General features: G+C 40.1%; 1 protein-coding gene across 5 annotated transcripts in view; it reads right to left on the bottom strand.

The window, feature by feature from the left end:
• The window catches only part of scube3 (signal peptide, CUB domain, EGF-like 3), an 81,959-nt gene that overhangs the window by 15,596 nt on the left and 41,724 nt on the right, over window positions 1–24,639 (bottom strand). For 4 of the 5 annotated variants that reach the window (XM_083521359.1, XM_083521362.1, XM_083521363.1 and 1 more), the window contains exons 5-9: window positions 21,038–21,184; window positions 18,854–18,970; window positions 13,558–13,608; window positions 6,802–6,918; window positions 5,498–5,620 (exon numbers count right to left, since the gene is read on the bottom strand). In XM_083521359.1, the coding sequence (XP_083377485.1) occupies window positions 5,498–5,620; window positions 6,802–6,918; window positions 13,558–13,608; window positions 18,854–18,970; window positions 21,038–21,184 (555 nt within the window). The remainder of the gene's footprint in view (window positions 1–5,497; window positions 5,621–6,801; window positions 6,919–13,557; window positions 13,609–18,853; window positions 18,971–21,037; window positions 21,185–24,639) is intronic. The other variant, XM_083521360.1, reaches the window with a different exon arrangement.

Genomic DNA, 24,639 nt, shown 5'->3' with positions numbered 1-24,639 from the left:
GATGAAGCTGATTATAGACTGAAAAGTTACTAGGCAATAAATTAAGCTTGTCTCGTTTGGAGAAAAAAAATTACGCAAACTCGGGGTTCACAACCCAACAAACCTCACACTGTACCACTAGCAAGCAGTTAGCTTAGTTAGCAAACTAGATATGTAGCATTCATGTACTAATGCGTACAAAATCGTAGATGATTTTGAACAATTATACAAAGCTCTTTAGCATTTTGCCATCTAGACCAAACTGCCTGTGTTATATAACATGCTTTTTCCATTTTTTTCCCCCAGCCCAGATCTCTCAAGCTTCATCAGAAATGTTATACGAGCTGTTGGCAGATTCATTAAGTGAGCCTGGTCTTTGTTTCCCCCACAGAGACCGGCACATGTTCAGAAAGACAGCAGGGTACCACTGACAGGTTTCCACACCCAGTGGACCCAGCTGCTCGCTTTCTGACCCTCAACATACATCAATCATCCCCGAATACTCCTCCAAAATCCTGTTCAACAGCACGCCAAATATTCGCTTGATTTCAAGGTTTCCAAACCACATTCCATTCCATTCCAGTAAATTTGCTAATTGTGTGGGTCGTGTCTATGCAGCACGGCAATCTCCATAACCCACGAAAAGAACATTTTTTCAAATCTTTTTACAAAGATCTTGCTTTATTCTGAAGGGCCTCTTGTTTTGGGAAAGGAGAGTGGAAAAATGTATGTGTATGCGGGGTGGGTGGCAGTAGGCCCGAGTACGTGCTAGCTAGCACAGGGATGTATGGGAAGATAGATACAAGATTTGGCACCAAACTGAGTCAAGCTATAATCAACCAATTTTGAGGAAGAAAGGATTCGACAAAATTTCTTTTTTTCATTGTACCTTAGCACCCATGGTGCAAACTGTCAGCTGCTAATCTTAGCCACTGCCTATTTAAAACAATAGCGATCTAAGAAAAAAAGCTAACAACCACTCTATTTACAGAGCAGAGATATGAGCTCTATCAGCCTCTCTTAAAGGATACGAGGGCATTATCAGATAAGCGACGGGTCTGAATGGCTTGCTAAGGACAGTGAGGGGGAGGTTTAGGAATGTGTCCAGATCCTCAGTAAGGTGGCGAAGGACAAGCCTCATCCTGATTGATTGCAGCTGAGGGCTGATGATGGCCAGGAGACCAGGGGGACGGTCAACACCAGATAAAACAAAAATTCTGTTTACATGTTCCACCCGGAGCATTTAGAGAGCATTCAGTGTGCTGAAAAGCCGTCTCTGTTTAGGCTGAGGCATTCACCTTGCTCTCAGAGGATTAGCAAAAGGTCAAGTGTGTAACACAGAGTTCAGGTAGCTCTACTGAAGGAAAAAATGACCTTTCTACAAGTACTTGACTGGAACACTTTTCTCCTTTTCTTCCGGTATGAATCTTGGATTAAGGCGGTGTTAATCCAAGCAAGTTAGTGGGGTACTTTAGCAGAACTCAATATATTCATTGGCTGCTGACTATTTGATTACTTTGAGCTCATGGAAATTTCACAAGAGACCTTAGCATCCTGAAGTTCTACTCTGGACCCCTTTGTAATAGATTTCCCACAGGCAAGCCTTTAAACATGGTTACTAACAAGAACCAATGATTATTTCAGACAGTAGAGGACCCTGATTATTTAAGTAGTGGACATCAATTCCTGGAATAGAAAGAAGTTATTTTAATGAAAAGTGTTTGGAACAGTCTAAAGGTTTTTTGCTTGTAACCTTGAATGGTATCAAAAGGTTTCGAGATTAGTTTTGTAACACACCAACAGATGGCAGCACAAGGCTGCACACACAGTCACAGGGAGCACTGACCTTCATAAGTCAGTGAGGCAAAAGACATCGTCCTGTGTATATCGCTAGCTATTCTAACCACGAGTTACCACTTCTGCATTTCATCACGGGCAGAAAAAAACAGATGCCCCACGACGACCATGCACCCTGTGACCAAGCTCTCCTCAACACGTGAGTTTCTCAAAACAACATGATCTCATGTTGCAGACTTTGCCCTCTCCCCCGAAGATAAAAGCACAAAGGTCGCCATTTTGACACCATTGTGGAGATCCAGTGTAAATCACAGAAGGTGCTTGACACGCTTTGGAAAGAAGACTTCCAGGACATATTCCAGAAGTGTCAGGAACACTGGGAGCAAGGGGACAGTAATACAGGGGGATTTAAAGGTGATTGTGTGTAAATGTGAATAGATAAAGTAGTTTCTTGTAAACAGAGCGAGTCTCTGGTGGAGGCACCGGAGCAACTTTATTGTGCCTTTGTCCTAAAAATGTCCTGGAGCAATGATGAGCAATGATCATTTTACTTTTATTGTGGTTTTCAAACACTTGCAAGAGATTTTTTAATAGTTTACTTTCAGTAGCTTTGTTGACTCTGTAATCCATAGCAGTACTGAGTACAATTAACATTTTCACCCTCGGCAGTTAAAAGAAACCACAAGGTGATCAGAACTTTGTATTGATTCGCAGTGATGTTTCCATATAAGTGGACAAGAGAATTGGACTCGAAACAATAAAATACTTCCCGCACCAGAACCACCAAGATTTCCTTTTAATTTATTAGCCTTCTGTAGTTTTTACGGGTTCCCCAAATCTTCCAGGGAGCTTTTATTAAGATACCTGATACATATATAGGCCTAATAAAATCAGGCCCAGATGAATTGAATTAGGTGTGTGAAAGCTGGGAAATCCCCAACAGTGCAACAATATAGATGAAAACCCCTGAGCTAAGCGAATTTGTTTGACCTCTCACCTTAGGGTGCACTTAAGAAGCATTGTGTGGAGAACAGGATAAAGATAAGAGTTTTTTCCCCTGACAGCCCACACCTACCACTTCCCAATGATAACAACAGCATACAATACTTTGAACACCCCCACTGCTAAGACCCCTTGCCACACAAACCTACTTAGTTTTAAACTCTAGGCATCTTTATTTCTGGGTGGTGGACAAAGTACACAAACCATATACTTGAGATTTAAGTATAAACTCCGTAAATTATTACTTCAGTAAAAGAGTCCCTTTAAACTTTCACTTGAGTAAAAGTACAAAGGTTTGTGCCTTCAAATGTACTTAAGTATCCAAAGTAGTGATTTATTATAACTATAATGTTCCTGTTATCATTTTTATCACAAGACTCTTTACTTAATCACCTCAGTTGATGTGAAAAGACTCGAATGTGACTCTCAGCACACTGATCTATTAATAAAATGATATTAATGACTCAAACACTGAGTTTTATTACAATCATCATGAACCCAAAACCTTCTTTTCAACTACTTTAAAAAAAAAATTGACCAAATGAGGTCACGTGTTTGAGTCTGGAGTTTCTTCATCATTTATTCCTCAAAAATGTTCTGCTTGATGTTGAACTGATGCTGAACTGTTTGTTGGTGATCAGTAGATGCACCAAGCGCCGATCAGAACACGTGTAAAACAGAGCGAGTGCTCGATCCTGATTGGTGACTCGCTGCGTGTTTCACCGGTTAAGTTTTTATCCTCATAAATAAAAAGGAACGACTGATTTCTCAAAATGTAGTTAAGTAAGAAAATCGCTCAGACAGATACGCAGAAAAGCTCCTTTTTGGAAGCATCTTTCTGGGATGGTAGAAAAGTTCTAGAAGATCTGGTAGAAGAACACATACGAAGCCCTATTTTATTTCCAAAACATCCCCCCGTTTCAGTTGAAGGAAAACAGCAGGTCTCAGATGAGCATAGAAAGGTAATATCCAGCAGCTCGTTTCAAGCGCTGACGATGTTCCCACAATCTCACTCGTGGGCCTGGTGGGGAAGAAAACAACCACAGGTCATGGAGAAAAAGTCTGGGTGGAGCCCAGATGCTTGGTCCAAATGATAGGTCTGATATGAGGAAAAGGATGTCAGGGTTTTGCAGTCACTACTTCTGGCGATCATAAACTCATAGTCACAAATGACTGTAAATAAAGGAAACAGACTGAGACTGCAACTTCTAATGAAACGAAATCTCTTAAATGTTCCACGATGTCACCAAGTTCAAGTCCATAAGTATATACAAGAAGACAAGAAAGGAAAACAGGAAGAGTTTGCGGCCGCTTTTCTCTAGAGTTTGAACATAGTAGTTAGATGGCTTGGTTTTAAAGAGGAGTGTGTGGTCGGGGTGATTGGCAGCTTGGTTTTAGCCGGGTTCGACTCTGTTCGAGGGCATCAGCGCTAACACATGACTCTCAAACTGACGTGTGCGAATGAATCAAACCCAACAAAAATCTGTGGCACGATATACGGGGAGCATTCCAGGGAAATTAGGAAATCGAAAAACAAAGGAAAGAACGTCAGACAGAACGAGTGAAAGGAAACAGAAACAGCTTGGAACTCCACGCCTGAAAATACTGAAGTTCTTGATTACCTCAATATGCTTACTAACGACCACACAAAAAGGACAAAACAGCAGGCAAGACGTGCCCTCTGTTCTGCTCCCTTCTTCTTACTCCTTTTATTTCCATTCGCTCTTCTCACTCTGAAGGCTTTTGCTTTTTTGCTCTTCTGAGGCCGCCAGATGTGTGTGCTGGGGAGGCCGAGAAGATTGCTTGCACTAATTCCCAACACCTGCAGCTCAGCTCAGCATGGCCCAGTGTGATCCTCTGTTTGCTCAATGTCCAAGTTCCTGCTCTCCTACCGAGCATTTATTCCAGCACTTTAATGGCACCAAGCCAGGGAAATAGTCTCACTTCGGAAGTACCTCAATCTGTATGTAGGGCAGGAGGAAGGGGGTTAAATGGAGGGTCCTGACTACTGGTGTGTGAGGTGAACTGGGTCGTAAGATGCTTTGTAGAGCCACACCTAGGATTGACATCCTGACCTTTTAGCTATGTAGTTCGCAACTGCTACACACCAACATTAAAAAAAGGGAAAAAAAAATGCTATTTAAAAGTGCTATTTAAATAGTCAACAAAGACATAAATTACATGACAAACCTTTTAGTAAAAACATCATATTCTGGAGAGAGATATATATACACAGTACGTGGCAGCGGGTGTATGGACGAGGGCAGATTCGTGAGTGAAGACCGGAGAATACACTGCTACGTTTGCCTGCCACGCAAACCTGATTCATAACAATATCAACATTGTATATACTGTATATATATATATATATTCTAAAACTGAGTAGTAAAAGACAAAATAAATAACCCAATACTCACTGTGTTTGGATCCATGCTAGCTTCGTTGGTCATTTAGCAAAGCAAGTTGAATGTTTCAAACTTCAATATCCACTGCATACATTACATTTATTGGTGGTCTCGAGGGGATGGAAAATTTTCTACCATTTTCCTCCACCTAAAGTTAGCATTGCGGAATTAAACAACCACTAGACCAGATGTGGCAAAGGAAAACATTAGCCAATCGTTTGGGTTTGTCACCTCAATGTCTCATACCAAAGAGATTCCACCTAATCGGGAAACTGGTAAATTCATGGTTGGAATTATGCAACGTGTGTTTCTACCTTGACAGGTCCTCTCATTCGTGAGCAGCTTGTAGCCTTTGCGGCAGCTACACTCGAAGCTTCCCACCGTGTTCCGGCAAATCTGATCGCAGCTGCCGTTACTCGTGCGGCACTCGTCGATGTCTGGAATAGAAATGATTCGAGAGCTTTGGATTGCGAAGGAGAAAATTGAGGGAGTTCAAATGAGAGGAACAAAGACAATATAAAAAAAAAACACTAGATGCATATCAATAAATAGTACTAAAACTTCCAGAAAAAAAGTGAGTGCACATGTTGATTAAACTTTGATTTGGACAAAATGGTGGAATCCATGAGCTGTAAGTGTAATTACAGTTTAAATAAGGATAGATAAATGGCAGTTTCTGTCTTGTTTCCACAGTCATCAATCCTTTATCGTCTGTATACTGGACATTTTTATATAAATTTCAGTCTCCCAAATAATAATCCCAATTTTAACCGCTTGAATCTTTTAACCAGTGTATCCAAAAATATCATAACTCCATATTCTGAGCACAATCCTGTAGACATTATAAAAAAACAAAAGCATTGAGACACATGAGAAAAAAGTGTGTGTTTTTTACTGGATTTTGGGGAGATTTTTGTGAGATTTTTTTTAGCCACAAGGGTGTTGGTAAATTCTGCTATTAATGTAGGTGAGGAGGTCTGGGGTGCAGTCAGCGTTCACATTTCTCCCAAAGGTGTTCAGTAGCTCTAAAGCAGGAGATCGTCCACTCTAGCCCATGTAAAGCATACCTTCATGGAGCTGGCTTTGTGCTATTGTCATGCTGGAACAGGTTTGAAGGTGGAATTTCATGCAACTGCATCCAAGGACATACGATACAATTGTGTGCCTCCGATATATATATATAAGAAGAACCACGTATGGCTGGGAAGGGCAGGTGTCGAAAATAGTTTGGGCCGTAACTTGTGGAACATTTCAGAACAGGATGCAGATTTTAATACAAAGAGGCGCCTGAAAGTTTGTGGTTTGTCTGGAGTAAGCCTTCTCGCCAGAAGAGATCGATATGTCACCAGCTCCGTTCTGGTCGCAAATTCGCAAAGATGGCTCTGATTACGAGTGAATCGTCCCTCTATACGAGGCGACCATCTCCGGAAGGGACTGTCATCATCTGGACAAAATAAGTCCTCCTGCAGGCACAAAGCTGAGCTCCGACTTTGTTTTACCAGCAATTTGTCTTCTTTTGTTTTAACTTAAAAAAAGAACGGCATTAAAAAAAAGACACGTGATGTGTATGTTGTGTGCATAAGTGTGTAACAGTGTGTGTGTGTGTTTAGTGTATTACCTTTGCAGGTCTTACGGTCGGGTTGGAGAGTGAATCCGACCGGACAGCTGCAGCGCACTCCTGTTAGAGCATCGTGACACGTGCTGTCGCAGCCTCCATTATTCACCGCACACGTTTCTGAACACACACACACACACACACACACACACACACACACACACACACACACACACACACACACACACACACACACACACTAGTTAGATTTGTCACGAAATATACTGGTGATGACATCATTACCTTGGTCTCGGTGAAGATGAAGAATCAAACCTCACTTGCATGAAATATATCAATATCGACAAATCGATATTGTTGACAAAATTGACAATATCGACTGTGACATAATGAGTGATTCTGGTGCTATTTTGCTAACACAGGTTGTCATGGCCTAGCCTACCCAGGAGTCTTAAAGAATAGTGATCAGTATAGGGTAGTTTACTGTAATGAGTTAATAATTAAGCACATCCAGCGATGCAGATAAAAAAGGAGAAAGAGACTAAAGCTAAAATTGGGCTTTGAAACACCAAAAAAACACGCACTCTAACACGGAGACAACTGAACTCTGTCGACCGCTGGCAAGAGTTGTGGCTTCTCACAATGCGGGAGACGAGTACATCCTGGCAGCATCCTAACATATCATACAAAAAAATAAAAATGGCTCAAAAAATTGAAATATCTAAACAATTTCTTTGTATCGCTATCATCACTGTAAGATCGAGAAAAAAAATAGGGTCCAAGCATCGCAACTTGGGGACTACCAGTAGTTTTAGTCTTCCTGTGGGTGTTGAGCTGATGTCACAGGGGGAACACAGTTTTTCCAGCGCTCGTTTTTAGCGTCTTATAATACAAAATCCAGCGGCAAAAGGATACAGCGCAAACTCTGGACTGACAACGAGTATCAGCAAAATGGCATTGACGCTGGAATTAGCATAAAAAGTGAAGCTTTGACAGCTTGTTAGCTTAAACAGGCAAGTGTACAGGTAAAAAAAAAAGATTAAAGCACTGCTGCATCGCTTTCTTTACCACCATCACCAAGAGAGTTCAAGTCCCAAAACGAGCTGCTAAAAGAGCCTTAAAACCTGCGAATTTGTCTCAATCCTAAATCCCGTAGCTGAAAGCGAATCCTGAATGTGACGTGCACCGGCTAGAAATAATACGAACGCTATGCCGACGGATCAGGTAAGATCCTATTTTTTTTTTTTTCCCTTATAGTAGATTAATTTATATTTTGACTGCAATACGATCTGTTTTGAACGACTCCTAATGAAGAGGCTTCGGGGAAAATCAAAACCACATCAGAAATCAAACAGGGACGTGTGTCCAGTGAGGGTATGAAAAGGCGGAACCTCACAGCAGTATATTGGAATTTTTAGGATTATTTCAAGGAAACGTTCAAATGAGAAAATATACGCTCTGTTAGATATGTACGGTTAAAAACTGAATCCAATCCAGAACTGAATTGTGGTATGCATATGGATTTAGAGTGAAAAAATGTGGATTATAGCAAAAACACGTTGACGTTAATATTAGCAAGAGTCATTGAAAGTGTATGTTGCTTTCGGATCAGATTTCACTCAGACGTATCAAAGTAGCCCTGATACAACCGCTTCTTTTCCTGGTCTTATTATTTGGTACTCTGGCTGCAATTTTGTGTATTAAACTACACATCACATGACTACAGTGTGTTTGGTGCCAAGACAAACACAACAGAGATGAGAAACTATTCGATCTGTGCTGCAAAATGAGTTTGTTCAAGATTCACGAGTTTATTGTTTATCTGTCTGTTACACCAAATACTTAAATACTTACTGTGATGTTTTTATCAGTGTATCATGTAAAATTCCTGTAGATATGAGGCAAGATAAAGGTTAGGTAAAGGCTAACATTTTAGCACAGCACAGGAACCGAGTTCACACAAGAAGAAGCAGTGCGCTTAAATACACTGCACTAAAATTACTAGGGCTTTTAAATTTTATTCAGTAATAAATTTGCCCCATGACTTTATTTCAACCAAAACAAACAAAAAACTCAGCAGAATTCCAGTCCATGATATATTCCCGCTCTCCATGCCGCTAGTGCGGTTTTCGAAAACAGAAAGATTTGTTCTGGGTTGAGAAATAGTAATAAAGGGACAGAATATTCCAGAAACAAAAGCTAAAAAAAAAACCGATATATATATATATATATATATATATATATATATATATATATATATATATATATATATATATATAAAAATTGTGTTTTTTTTTTGGTCCATGTCACTTGTTTGGATATTATTCAGCTCTCAAATACTTGTGGATGAACATCACATTTTAAGATGTTTTCAACCAACATGTTAATATTTTTATCATCTGTATATATACATAATGATTTTTTTTTTACTGATCTTGTAGTAAAATTCAATGCTGATTTACCCCTGTAAAGCGCAAAGCATGTTCCTGATGCAGCTCCTCACAAAACTCCATAAAATTCATTGCACAGACATCCCAGAACATGAAATAAGCAATAACGATAAATGCTACACCAAACACTATATGGACAGAAAGGTTGTGGACACCTGACCATAAGATTGGTGTGTGCTTCTTTTTAAACATCTCATTCCACATTTAGTCTCAATTTCCATTTATAATAAGCTTCACTCTGGAGCTCCACTATTGGAAGATGTTGCAATAGATTTTGTGGAAATTTGTGGAGATTCCTTGATTTGCAAGGGATTCAGTGAACCAGTGTTCACATTTAGGTGTTCAGTAGGGTTTAAACTCTAGAGCAGGAGATGTTGCAGTCCAACCCATTTATCTTATAGAAGCTGGATTTGTGTTTTTAGGTCTCTTATTTCAATTTAATATAAAACTGGCATCCAAAAGGTGTCCCGACTTTTTGTCCATATGGTATATGTTGAAATGTATTTAGCAATACATGCAAAAGCAAATGTTTTTTTAAACTGATTAACTCTGAGTCAGAAAGCGAGCAAGAGAAAAAAGAGAAGAGAGAGAGAGAGAGAGAGAGAGAGAGAGAGAGAGAGAGAGAGAGAGAGAGAGAGAGAGAGAGAGAGAGAGAGAGAGAGAGAGAGAGAGAGGGATGTTGGCAGGCTGAAACAGAATAAAGAAAGCACTCCGAGTGGGTGTCATGGCGTGCTTCAAAAACGCTTAGCAATCCAGTGACTGCTGATCAATTGGGCAGAGCGCGACAAAACATTTACAGTACGTTGATTACTGATCTGCTGTTGGCGTGTGCATGAGCTTTTTTTCCTTTACTGAATTGCATAAGCGATTTGATGAGTGAGAACGATCGAAACGACGCTTGACCCGTTTCTGCAGGCTTTGGTTTAGAGGAACTTACACAACATTCCAGGAAAAACTACTTAGATGGACCGCTAAAGTTTAAACAAATATTAGATATCATGTTTATGCGCGTTATAAACCAGGAACGAGACCTCTGTCTGTTTATATTTAGTCATTTATTTACTTCCTCTACTGGTCCTCCATTAACTTCTGCCCTCTTGCGTTTGGTCTTCAGTGTAATTGGGGGGAAAAAATGGCCATTTGGATGCTTCTATCACCACAAATCTGACTGGATTCCCAAATATTTCAACAGTGTTGGCTAATTATCCAGTAATCCTTGTGTTTATGAAACAGAGCTGAGTCAAGAGTTCCCAGTGTGAGAACCACAGAAGAAACCTGGTCTACTAGAGCTATTTTACCAAAAAATTGGCCTATTAATGTAGGACTATAGATGGAAGTGAAAATGTGTACATTAAACAAATGGTTCTAGATGGAAATGAATACAGATATGAATATTTGAGCACTATTCTTTTTCAATAGTGAATGTTGGAAACAGCATCAGAGATACAGATGAGAACCAGGAATGAACTCTGACAGAACGACGAAAACTTTTCATGTGGTACCAATATTTACATAAGAATAATTTGTTTTGTTCTTGATAAAGTAAATGGACTGAACTTTTCCAAAGTATTTGGCTACCTGATGTTCTTCCCCAAACACATTTGTATAGGATTTTCTTGAACTAGGAGATCCAAACCTGTTCCAGCTTGTGCACAAAACCAGCTCCATGAAGATATGCATTACATGGGATGGCTGTACAGTATGTGGAAGATCTCCTGTTCTGACCTCAACCCTATTGAACACCTTCAGGATGTATGTAAATGCCGACTGCACCCCAGGCCTCCTCACCTCACCTACATCAGTACCTGACTTTACTAAAACCCTTGTGCCTGAATGGATCTTCACAAATCTCCACAAAATCTAGTGGATCATCTTCCCAGTAGAGTGGAATGGGATGTATGAAAAGGAGCACATAGCAATCTTGCGGCCAGGTGTTTCAATAGTTTTGTCCATATAATGTATATTAACTAATTGAGAATCAAAAATCTTGAGAATTGGGAAAACCAACAAAAAAGAAGAATCAACAAGATTCCTGACAGTAAGCGTTCCTGATTTTTTTTTGTAATCTACAGGACAAATCCCTTTGGAACCTCTGCAAAATGTCTACAGTAGAAAGTTGATTAATTATTGACTAAAACTAAAGCAAAGCCAAGACCAACTGCTCAGCCTAAAGCAACAAATACGCAGAAAACAAAATAAAAAGGTTGCACCGGTTCGTCGAAACTCCTCATTTGTTCCTAAAAGCCGAGCCCCTTAGCGTTCGCCTGTATTACCGTTATGATTGGAAAAGTCCGAGTGTTTGAACGAAACTCTCCACAGAGCCCGGCTTTACTTCAGGAATTCGCTCAGAGTTGCAGAAAGTTGGCGCTAACGCTTAATGAATCTCTCGAAACAAGTCCAGAACATGCATTCCGAGGTAAAGCTTTTTGGTAAATATGACAAGCCCTTGGCACGAGGCTTGAATAGGCGCGACCCGATCCGGTAGCCTGCTGTAAGCCTGCTGTGATGTTAAAAGGCTGCTGTGAAAACATACGTGTTCCTTTCGAAAGTGGCGAAAGTCTTTCTGAATGAGAAAAATAACAGGACGAGTTGACAGATAACATGCTGCTGACAAATTGTGGAGAGACTTGGACGAGTTACACAAAGGTTGTCTTCATGTTAAGGTCAGAGTAAGGAAATGGAAACAAGCCAGCAAACAAGCACTGGAAGAATCAACATGCTAACGCTGAGTCCTGCGCAAACAGTGTGTTCGGTAATATTATCTTTTTACCTGTTTGGATTAATCAATCGACTGACTCAACGTGAAGAAAAAAAAAAAATCGAGCGCGAAACACTGAATATCTTTATACTGAAATATATCTGCCGACACTTTGCTGGTTGGTGCTATACTTCATTATTCTTGTGAGAAGTTAACGGTTGTGGGACATGCTAACATCACAAAGGGGCGCTTGTATTGCTCACGACTTTTTTCAGCGACACTTAACTTTATTTAAATGAGAAATCCAGTGTAGAAATAGTGACTCCCAGGATGCAACGCAGCTACACGATGCAGATGAGACTCGTCTCGGTTAGTTCTACATCGATGACGTTGCAGTGACAAACAGTTGGACAGTAGAATGAAGGACTACAACACTCCAGCGCGTTCTTCAATCAGTATTCAGTCGAACTGCGTTGTGGGTAAAGTGTGAAAATTTACCTCAGCGAATTCAATTCATTTTTATTTTTAAAGCGCTTTTACAACGGAAGTTGTCTCAAAGCAACTTGACGGAGATAAAGCGGCAATTAAACAATGTATACGTTGTTATAACCTTATAATTGTATGTTTGTACCTACTGAGTGAGCCAATGGCGAATGTGGTGGAGACAAAACTTCCTGAGAAGAAACCTTGAGAGGAACCACACTAAAAATTAAGCCCATCCTTATTCAAAACACCTAATGTCCATTCATTACAGTTAATCATTGTAAAATGTGACCTGTGGTGTGCAATGCAACCTGTGGTCCTTGTAGTAGACAAGTGTTAATATAAATTACTGTCTAAATCCATCTTGAAGTCAACTAGAAATTTTATAACAAAAATAGTGATCTTGGTTGATCAGGATGGAGTTTTCTTTTTTTTTTCTTAATAATCCATTTACTTCCATTGCTGGAAATTTGACCAGCTCAAGAATACGTCTAGATGATGGATCCAGAACATTGTGCTGTCACGTAAAAGGCTGCCAAGTAATATTTTGAAAGGTGGAAAGAAAACGTCCTCATGTGCATGGTAAGGACTCGTATCTCTCGGAGTCTTTGGTGACGACACGTGCACCTTAAAACATGCTAAGGACATGCTGTAGATCCTGCTACTAAAGCACCAAGTGGACATGAGTCCAATGTCTTCAGTAATATTTTGCTTTTTTTTTTTTGTTTAGTCCTGAACCTCAGCAGAAACACGGTGGTTATTGGAATTTTATAATGGGAATGATTTGTAGTATAGGTTTCAGGCCAAGCACGAGAAGAAAAAAAAGTGTCCAATCTCTTGGTTCTCTTGATCATTAGGAAGAGTGGTGGACATTATTGGAATACATTTTAATAAACACTCCTACATGGAATGATTCAACAATGCTGCTATGGACGTCAGTTCCGAAAGAGTCGCCGGATCTATAAACGTAGCCTGAGAAATAAATATTGGCACTTAATATAAAAGCGTGTTTTTCCCCCCCACGTACTAAAAGGGTGACGTCATCTAAACTGGTAACATTTCACCTAAAGATTATGAGCATTTCCGCTCGGTTAGAGTTCCAGCATCACCAAAAGGAGTAAAGCCGAATAGGATTGGAACTAAAGAGACAGATATTTTACAGATATTTACCATTGGGTAACAGCTGTGGCTGATGTAGCTGCTGCTGGATACTCCTTTCCTCTGCACATACACACACACACACACACACACAGACATATACACACACACACAGACATACATACATATACACACACACAGACATACACACACAGATTGTAAAGAAAAACATGGATTTAGTACTTTAACGTTCATCCACATGCCAAAGTGTGAGGAGACAGAAATCATGTGACCACGTCTAACCAATCTGCTCTTTGTACCCCCCCCCAATCTCACCCACCTATTTGGACATTTCATTTGTTAACTTTTTTTTACTTCATTTCATCTGTTTTCAGTAATGACCCATCTCTTTTTAATCCCTAACCTGATTAGCCTGCTCGAGATTACAGCGTCACCCTGATAATAGCAATAAAGGGCCTTGAGGTTGCACTTGTCACAGTTTGGAGCAAATGAGTTACAGGCGGACGCATTCGGATTTGTGTTAGTGAGAGCTGCACTTACGAGAGCAATCATGCAGTTAGCGTGCGACATTTAATGCGAGCCTACGAGTAAGAGCAGGCCTCACACGGTGCACTTAGCGCAAACAAACAAACAAACAAACAAAAAAAAGGCAGCAGGCTGAGAGGAAAACCACCACATGGCAAATTAGTCATTAGTTACAACAGATCTTTCGACATTTTGACAGAAAACGATTTCATCCATCACACTTCAGGACATCAGCTGCCGCCCAGGCTAACCTTTTGCAGAAGCTAGCAAGAGCGCTAGCATATAATACACTGATAGGGATAGGCTTTTATTCGATTAGACTATTAGCAGCTTTACACAGCGGTACAAAAAATTCACGGTTCGGTACGTACCTCGCTTTTTAAGTCGTGGTTCGGTTTGATTTCGGTACAGTTTTGGGGAAGAAGTGCAAAACATCGGGTTTTTTTTAAACGCACTTTATTGTTATTAACATTTGCGTAAGTCTGATAGATGAGAATTTACTAATCGCAGAGAAGAAATAATGATTTCCAGCATATCTTCTCACCCAAAGCATTACAGAAAACACGCCCATTCTTCCCGAGCTGAGACATTTTTGCTGGCTTGCCGTGATCCTAACGCAACAAGACACCTGGTAGGAACGTGGATGTGCTGGTAGCAGCTTCAGCTCTAGCTCAGACTTTGCTGATTTTCCAAAGCAACCTCCTGAGACATGTCAAACATTTACAAGAACATTATAGAAATAGCTAGACTTTTAATCACGCGGCTTTATAGACCGGAACAATCCAAATCGTTCTTTACATTCATTACATTTAGAATAGAACTTGAATTATTGTTGTCTTTAGAAATGCTTTCCCAGGATCCTGCTCGATAGCACGAGAGCAGCTTTACTGAGGTAGACATGAATCAGGAGATGTTGTATTCCTCATAACGGTATCGTTTAGGGTTCTGTCTTAACCTGTTGGGTAGACAATGTCACTCGATGGCTACTTTCGGCAACGGTGGAGTGGTAAATCCATGGGGCGCAGAACGAAACAGACGACTTGAGAGCGAAAAAGCGGGCTGCAGGATTTCTCATTTGTCTGAGCTCACAGAGGGAAAATGTTTTCATGCTGCTGTAATTGTTTTCCTATTCTGTCTTGGCATATTAAACAGTGATCTGTTGGTGTGAGCGATTAGGTGGATGTGTGCTGATGTTTTTACACTCGTTTCTAAGAATCTGCTCTGTTGGAAAATACGAAGACAAAAGGAAAGAAATGAAATGAAAGAGCTGTAGACCATCCAAAATGAGGAAGGTAATGAATCCATGACCTCACATTTTGTGTGTCATTTTGAATGTGTTTAAATCTACAACATCTAAATAAGACTGTTAGAACCAAAGTACCATAAAGATGATGATTAAAAAAATGAAGCTTGACTGTGAATGTTCACTCTGTTTCTCCCAGTTCCTACCCACTAGCTAATTCTTCACTACTATACAACAGTTACCAAACCCAAGAAGGGCTACAGGTTTCCTCTGATACATGTAAATCCATACTACATCACACCGCAGCATAAACCATGTGAAACCTGTTATCTTTTTCATACATTTTTGCTCATATCATTTTTGATTTTGGTCGCTGAATAAACAGGAAAGACTCTCCCTCAAACCAATAAAAGGGATTCAGACTTAATATCTCATGTTAATAGGGAAAATACCTTTTTGTTGCACCACTCGAAAGCCCCCAGGAATTACCCCTTAACTCAAAGTACAAGATAGCAGTCTTCAGTAGGTGTGGGTAAGTGATCGGAAGATCGGATCATTTTAGTGACTCGGTTCTTTGAATCTTGTTCATCGGATGAACAAATCTTTTTTGAGTCGTAAAAGTTCATTTGTTCCTTCAGTAATAAAATAAAATGTTACATTTTCAATAAGTGCATATCCAGTAGAAAATGAACGAATCACTCTTTGAGACGACTCATTCTTCTGAGTCACATAAACGAATCGTTCGAAAAGAACGAAACGTTCGTTACTAGAAAAAAAAAATAATAATAGACTGCCATTAAATATGAGAAAACATTATTAGAAGGTATTGATTTCTGGTTACAATTAATTGTAAGGTATTGATTGGATGGCTACATTGTGCCTCTTTTTAATGAATAAAATACGTTCGATATCGAAGTGCCTATATTTTACTCCTCGAATTGGCAACAATAGTCTTTCCTGAGCTCTCACGTGAAACTTCCAAAGAATTCCTACTACTACCATGGGTACTATTATGTAATAGGAACTAAATACATTCACTTGAGCATGGTATGGATGGTTCTGTGTACACATTAGTAATTGTACTGTGGTGTACCGCATGTCGGCTGGAAAAGTGCTATGAACGCTTGTGTTCCACAAAACAATCTCAATTTCATGCTGATTTTATGAACCGAGATAGTTTTAGGATGTGGTCTCATTTAAAAAGCCATCAGGTTAAGACGTCTCTGAGCCAACAGAAACACTGCTCGTCTGACTGACTAACACGGATCCATCACGGACAAATAAAATTAGCGACCGCATTGTGGAAACACTGTACCGAGAGACTGATTTATGGACAGTTAAGATGGACTGAGTGAAACATTGGTGAACAGAACGACAGAAATACAAGCTGACTGAGAGAAATACAGTCCAGCTCTTTCCAAACACGCAAACAGCTGACCAGAGAAAACAGATTTAGGGTTGGCCATCTTTACAGTGATTACTGAGGTTACATCTATGTTTTCCAGATCTTTAAAAACCATTTATCTGAGTCTCTTTCTTCATCTGATGCGGCCTCGCTGTCACTCCCAGACTCCGACTGGATACGTTAATAACATCTCCTTCTTTCTTACAGATTCCTGTGGAGGCTGAGTGACCCTTTGGCCCTCCGTGTCGTCTCAATTGCGGAGTGGCTGACCTGCTTGAAACAAATCGGGGAGCTAATCATAGGGTGTCTGGCTCAATCCATTCAGAAACAAAGAGAGAGGGAGAAAGGAAAAGGCTAGCCAAACCACTGTACAATCAAGGAAAGCTACAAAACACCAAACAATAGTAGAATTGTGTGTATTAGTTTGCTGCTTTGTAATTATATGTGTCAATCAAAAATTAGTTTGGAAGTACATATGACTTGCATTTGCATATTGCATTTGGCTACAGAAGAGGTGACTGGCTCCAAACTTTACCCTCCTGTAGAATGAGGGTTTTCAGTGCAGCCTGTTAAGCAGACGAGATGGAAAAAAAAAAAAAACCAGCATGCATGCTTGTATAAACAACAAACTTGGCTTGGATGGCCAAAGAGTCCAAAGCCTTGTCAAGTCCCTAGGTTTTATAAATCCATCACCGAGCAGAGATTTTGTGTTTAAAAAACTTGGCTCCTAACATTGCACATTACCAGCATCAGGAATAAAAAGGGAGAAAAGGCAATGAAAAGTCAGAAGGTAGCAAATCAAACAAGCAAGATTGAGTAATAAAAGCTTCATGCGGGGTGACTGCTGTACTGGGTTAAAGCAAGCTGAGGCACGGCTCCAATTTTGGCTGAGTTTCTCTGCATATGTCTGACATGCTATCAAATATATTTAACTCAAATCTGGTGAGTAAGTGATTGTGTAGTCAGCTTTCATTTTTATGACTCCCTGGATTCCACTTATTTATTTTTTGTGACTAGACTAATGGTAACTGGAACATATGGATCGAAATGGAGCGTTACAATTGGACAATGAGCACATTGTGGAACACTTAAAATGGCTTTGCAAGAACAACCCATCGCTCATCCGGTGCCCAAGGACTCAAAGGCACATACTGAACCCAGTGAAAGGGTCATGCAGTGTTGATTTGGGATCCAGTTTGACTTTTAATATCACCATTAAAAGCAGCTATATACCACTTTGCCATACTTAGACACTTCACATAAACAGAACACTTCAAAGATGGCTAAAATAAGTCCTGCTGAATAGAGTCCTTTTAAGATACTCACCACAGCATTAGGTTTAATCTGGGATTAGACAGAGGTTAAGCCTTAAACTTGTTCAGTTGTAAATCTTCACTGACAAAATGGTTAATTAAGAGGATCCCATTTTGCAATTCATTTTTTAAATATGAACCTTTTCTACTGTATGAAAGTCTGATGATCGCAGGTCTTACTTGAAGTACTGATTTATTGCGGCTGTTACCGCACTATCAAGCACATTTTACTGATTCCTCCTTTAAAAGAATTCTTGAAATGTATTAAAAAAAGTTAATTGGAAACAAAACTGAATCTTGCCTGGCTAATCAGATCAGATGAAATAAGGGGCCACACAGAGGAAAAAAACAAAACAAAGGCCTTACTTGCCTAACTAGAAACAACCTGGTCAGGTCAATTTGAAGTCCTGAATAGGGTGTGTCTCTTGACCAGATACAAACCAGATGAGAAGCAGGTCAAAGACTTACCCTGCCTGAGTCAAGTATCAAATAAAGAAATAGAACTATGCAAGGAGGCACCTAGGAAAGGAGGCTCCTAGGAAAGGAGGCTGAGGGGGTTTGGTTTTGGACCACAACTGGGTCTTACCTGACCAAGCAAACAGGATAATTGGGATAGAATCAGGAATTGGGAAACATCTAAGACTTCCCTGTACGGGTAAGCCAGCCCTGTGTCAGGAGCCAGCCAGGGTCTTGATTTTGGTCTTACCTGACCAGGAAATAACCAGAACCTGGTCCTAACTGGCTAAGTAGTTTAGATAAAAACCAGGCAAAGTACAACACAGGAAAAGAGTGAGGGGAGTAGATAGAACCAGGCCTTACCTGGCTAGGTAGACCCACAGGAAATAAACATCCATGACTTACCTACACATGTCTTGCCGTCAGAGTGCAGGGCGAACTTCATGTGGCAAGAACAGCGTGGCCCATGGTCTGTCTCCTCGCAGATGTGCTGACAACCGCCATTACCATAGTTACAGGTCACTGAGGAAGCCACAGATGAAAATAAACAGAATTAAAGAAATGTAACCAGATGAAGCACAAACTATTGTAACTGACGTTCAACATAACCATGCTACTGCGTACAATGTAAGCAAAACCAAAACATTTATACGGAAACGTACATTTTTGTCAGAATACAATAAAAAACAAAGCTAAAAAGGTCACATTTGATGCCAATAATGGCTCTCTCATACTGATGATTAAATCTGTTAACCAGTCCAATATTCAATCTCTACCTGAGAATTTGAAACACTGATATGGAATCTGTGGTGAATGGGGAGTTAAATTTGCCACCATTTCATTTTCTAGATACATTAATAACACTCACAAATATTCCACATAACCTGCACTATTGCAAATTATATTCGAGTGCTCTCTATGAAATATCTTCTTGAATTTTGAAGTGCTTCTTTAGAAATTAAATGCTCCTCTGTGGTTAACCTGTAACCAGCAAAACACAGAGTATTAAAAAGTCTCCTGAGAACATTTTTTCATTCTGCAGAGGTGAGATTGAAATGTGTGTCAACTTGAGCCGGCAGCTGATGACAGAAGGAGAGCAGGGTCTTGTCTCCACGCACCAACAACACACCACAGCTTTGTCTCCACATGCCTTTTTACTGTTCCATCTCTCCTCTCATGCTCTTTTTCAAGGAGTAGAATAACACTTCTGCTTTAGTGTTCTTCAACTAGGCCATCTAACAGACCCAGACGGGGCTGACAGCATGAACTCCATGACACAGCAAATACCGAAAAGTTCTACCTCAGAGGCATACTATCGTAGGTGATTACCGACAATATATAATGCATAAGTTTAGGACTAGCAAGAATGTTCTGAGATGTAATCATGGACTGGGAAAGTGTGCTTGGAGGGTAGAAAGGCTATTTATTAAAGGTTTAATAAAATAAAGAAATGCATAAGTGTAATGAAAGTAAACAACAGTGATGCATTTGAGCTTCTGGGAATCTTCCAGTTCATGCATTCATTTGAAAGTTTTGGATTGAAGAAATTGTGAAATTGAATGAAATCTCTTGTTATACACCAGATCACCTACAAAAGGGTTCTGCCATCATCTTGTATACAGTCCTGTAGGATCAAATCCTTATGTCCTGCTAGGTTTCACTCTTTACAAACATAATGGTTAACAACTAGAAAAGTCAAGATCTGACTCAGTCAGTGTATAGTTTTGGGGAGTCAGTGTGTTCCTCAGTGTAAAAAACTGGGGAGTCCGTTTGTACCTCGGTGTATAAGACTGGGAAGTCAGTGTGTACTTCCTTTTCTCCCTCTATACCCACTTTATTGGTGAAGTCATATCCTCACAAGGGTTTTCTTCCTTCTGCTATGCAGATGACACCAAACTCATCTTTTCTTTCGCTCCCTCAAATACCACAGCTTCTGCTCGGCTCTCGGCATGCTTGAAGGACATATCTTCATGGATGGGTGCTCCTCAATTAAAACTCAACCACAGCAAAACAGGCCTGGTGGTCATCACAGGTTTTTCATCTCCAGGTCAAGATCTCTGAATAACTCTTAATGACTCTCTGCTCTCCCCTTCAACCACTGCTTGTAACCTTGGGGTAACTATGGACAATCAACTGTCCATCTCCTCACATGTTGCTAATGTGGCTCGTTCCTGTCGATTCCTGCTGTACAACATTCGAAGGATTTAACCAATTCTGCCCACACAGGCTGCCCAAGTGCTTGTTTCGGTTCTTGATATGTCGATACTGGACTACTGCAACTCTCTGCTGGCAGGTCTTCCTCTGAACAACTATTCGTCCACTGCAAATAATCCAAAACGCAGCTGCACGACTTGTGTTCAATCTGCCCAAGTTCTCCCACACCACCCCTACTAGCCGTGGGAAGTCAGTATGTACCTCAGTGTTTAACTCTTAGGAGTCAGGGTGTAGCTTAGTCTGTTGTACATCCATGTACAGCTTTGGGGAGTCAACGTGTACCTCAATGTTTACCTCTGGGGAGTCAGTGTGTACCTCAGGGTATAGCTCTGCCTGGGAAGAAAAGTTTGTAAGGACAGGGACAGATCTACTCACACTTGCAGTCGCGGTTGTTTTTAGTGAGCTGGAAGCCCGGTCTGCACTCGCAAGCGATGCCTCCTTTCGGAGTTTCCCTGCAGATATGAGCACAGCCGTGGTTTTTGTCCATACAAGTGGGGCCTTCCTTTGTCCCATTCATACGCACTGCAGAAACAAACAAAAACATTTGAAACACATGCTTCAGGTGGGTGTTTATTGAGAGTAAATGCCATTTACTTGGGCAAGTTGCATTTAAACTGAATTCATTCAAACTTCCCAAATTCGCCCAACTATGAAAAAACACTTTTACTGTATATGAAATTAAAATAAAAATGTCCATTTGATGGTGTCAGAAGGTATCAAGTAGCCAACATTTGTTCAGCCAGGTTTTGGACCTATTTTTGGATGTCCAATCCCACAGTTTGCACAGAAATTACACAGAGATCCTGAAAACATGCTAATAAATTAATTAAATTTCATGAAACAAATATTAGAATTAATGTTAGAAATGTAGGTCAGTGCTTCTGAAAGTGTTTAGGCGAGCAGAGAAGACTTTACTGGCCCTGGTGGGCCAGTTTAAATAAATGTAGTTTGTTCAATTTCTTACAGAGCCATCAGAAAGTACTGAAAAATCAAATGAACAAGCAATCAGTCAGAGATGAACCTTAAGAAAATTAATACTTCCATCATTTAGCCATTAGAACCGTACTGAGCCATACTACATTCCATTGCATAACACCAATGCAGCATTAACAGAAGTCTGGTGTACAGATCTAAAATGATTTTCTTTCCCCAGCCATAAGCATGTAAGGCTACAGGGACAGCTTATAAATCGAGGCAGGCACTTTTACTCTGGTGGGAAGGGAGAATAATCACTAGCGGCGAGCAGCATCAAGCCGTGCTTTTCTTTGACTGACCTCAGTGCACGCTGCTTCTCAGCCATGTTTGGACAGTAAAAGGAGAACCGTGGCACCCGGCCGACTCCAGATCCCATGGTGCATCTGTGTCAATAGCACGTGTCTATGCATGGGAAACCAGCCGTGCTCACTCGAGTTGCTCAGCATTGAGGCATGAAGCGGGAGATTCGGGATGGGATTTTAGAGCGTCTGGAATTCTCGCTTAACGTTCATCAGATTTGTATAACAGATTTAGATTTAGCAGTGGTCTTTAAAAAAATATTAATTAGAGCATGCACCACAGCTGTCAAATTTCTAATTCTGATTGGACAGAAACGTGTTTAATTTCTATGGTTCAGCTGTTGATTCTGTGATTTGTAGTAATGCACTGATTTACCTGAGCTTGCATTGTGAGCATTGCACATCACTAATTTCATTAATATTACATTCAGAAAAAAATATTTCAGGAAACTCTGAGGACACTGTGGTTTCTGAGCATCAAGCTACAATTATTGCTCTTCTTTAGCTAAGAAAACAGGAGAAATTGTTTATAGCTGCTATAATGTAACAATGTAAGCAATAGGCTATGAGGGATAAGGTGTATATCGATAGCTTTTTTGTATTCATGTAGACCATGTTATCTGAATGTATCAGTGGTGGGCCACCAGGGCCAGTAAAGTCTTCTCTGCTGGCCTAAACACTATCAAGAGCACTGACCTACATTTCTAACATTAATTCTAATATTTGTTCCATGAAATTGTATTAATTTATTCCCAACAGTTTATTCTCTTCATTTCATAGCGCTTCTCTCGGCTGCACTGCTTCCAGTACGTGTATGTGGATGTTAGATTTTTTGTCAACTCAGATTTCAGCCTCCATGTGCTGCCATGTCAATCTAATCTGCCCAGAGCCTTCAGAGTCAGTACTGCTGACTCATTTTATCTAAACCTCTATTAATAATGGGTCTGTTTCTTTTTGTGTTGTTATATTGTGCTTTTGTAAAGTATTGATGGTTTCTATAATTGTGACTTGATAGCGGCTGTATTAAGAGGTGGATTAATTCGGGTACGTCCTCACTGAAGGCCCAGGTACCAAATGCACGGCCCACCACTGATATCCATTGTATCATACATTTAGATTTTTTTTAGATAATGAGTAAAAAAACCAAACTTTAGGAAAAAATAAGATCGAAAATCCACATGTTCTTATGCTTTTTGTCTGAAAAAAGGAAAAACACCCTGTTTGATGAGTTCTGCATTAAATTGCTTTCTAACACACCCCCCGAGGTTACCCTTCTTCCTGCAGACCCATTTATCAGACCTAGCATGGGTTTGAGACTCTCTGGAGAGTCATAAAAGGCTAAACGCTGATGCGTTGGCTCTTTTGTTCGTGCCGTACTGCGGTGTAGAGCGTACTCTGCGGTCACCTGCCAGATTTTTTCTGGTTTGAACTTCCCGGTAGTTATTGTAGGGACTCCTGAGACTCTGCCTTGAGGAAAAATGTGGCTAATTGGCTGAGAAATGAGGTGAAAAAGGAAAAACTGACAGAAAGACAGACAGAAATGAGAGTTACAGCAGAAACAGGGAAAATTGATGAAGGAAGTGATTATGAAAGTGTCTCGAAAAAAGCTCTAATTAGACTTTTTATATAAGTGTCCCAGCTGGTTTGCGGATTTGAAAACAAACAAGTTTAGAGAAAAAGAAAAAAAAAACCCTCTTGAACGCGATCATAAATCAAAGCAGTGTCAATGATTTGATTTGATTCATTTCATTTCCAGTAAACGTTTCATCATGGTCACAGAGGATTTATTTTTATAGCTTTCCAGCCTACTAGCATGCTTAATAGATGGTTAGCCTGCTAACTGCCCTGGCAAATAAATATAAGAACCTTTTATAACTGTGGTTGTTTTTCTGCTGGTCTGTAATGGTCATTTTGATGGAATGTGTTGTTTTTAACGGTTCCTAGTGGCAAATCAAATCTTATATTATTCCAATGGAAAACATCTACACATGAAAAAAAGTTCTGCTGGATTCTGCTACTATTTAATAGCGACATAGTGGTACACTATATTTCCAAAAGTTTGTGGACACCAGATTGGATGTGCTTCGTTTTGAATTTGCTGTTATAATAAGCTCCACTCTTCTATGGAGATGTTCCACTAGATTTTGTGGAGATTCATTCAGCCACAAGGGTTTTAGGAAAATCAGGTACTGATGTAGGTTAAGTGAGTAGGACTGTGGCGCTCACATAGTCAGCGTTCCGATTCTTCCCAAAAAAGTGTTTAACAGGGTTTAATAGCTCTATAGGAGAAAAGCTTCCACTCAAACCCATATCTTCGAGAGCTGGCTTTGTGCATAGGGGAATTGTCATGCTGAAACAGGTCTAGGGCCAGTTTAAGTGAAGAAAAAAAATAATCCACCTTCTATACAATTGGGTGCCTCAAACTTTGTGCTTCAGATCTTCAGAGATGATCCACATATTTCTGGAAACGTCAGGTGTCCCAATACTTTTTTCCGTAGCGTGTAAATCATATGTAATGAAAACCTGGAAATTGGATTGTAAAGGTTTTTAATTTTTTTTTAGGTTTTTCCTAATTTTATAGAGATCATGAAGTTCTTCGAAGAAGATCCGCAGTCACGCTGATTCTTCTTCACTGCAGTTAAACGTGTCGACTGTCATCGACTCCGCCAGCGCAGGGACTGCGTTACGATCACTCAGCATATT

The sequence above is a fragment of the Silurus aristotelis genome (genome assembly GCF_946808225.1).
Source record: "Silurus aristotelis genome assembly, chromosome: 19".
Lineage (NCBI taxonomy): Eukaryota > Metazoa > Chordata > Actinopteri > Siluriformes > Siluridae > Silurus > Silurus aristotelis.
The sequence above is the reverse complement of the archived record's forward strand: the minus strand, read 5'-3'. Positions and strand labels throughout refer to the sequence as shown.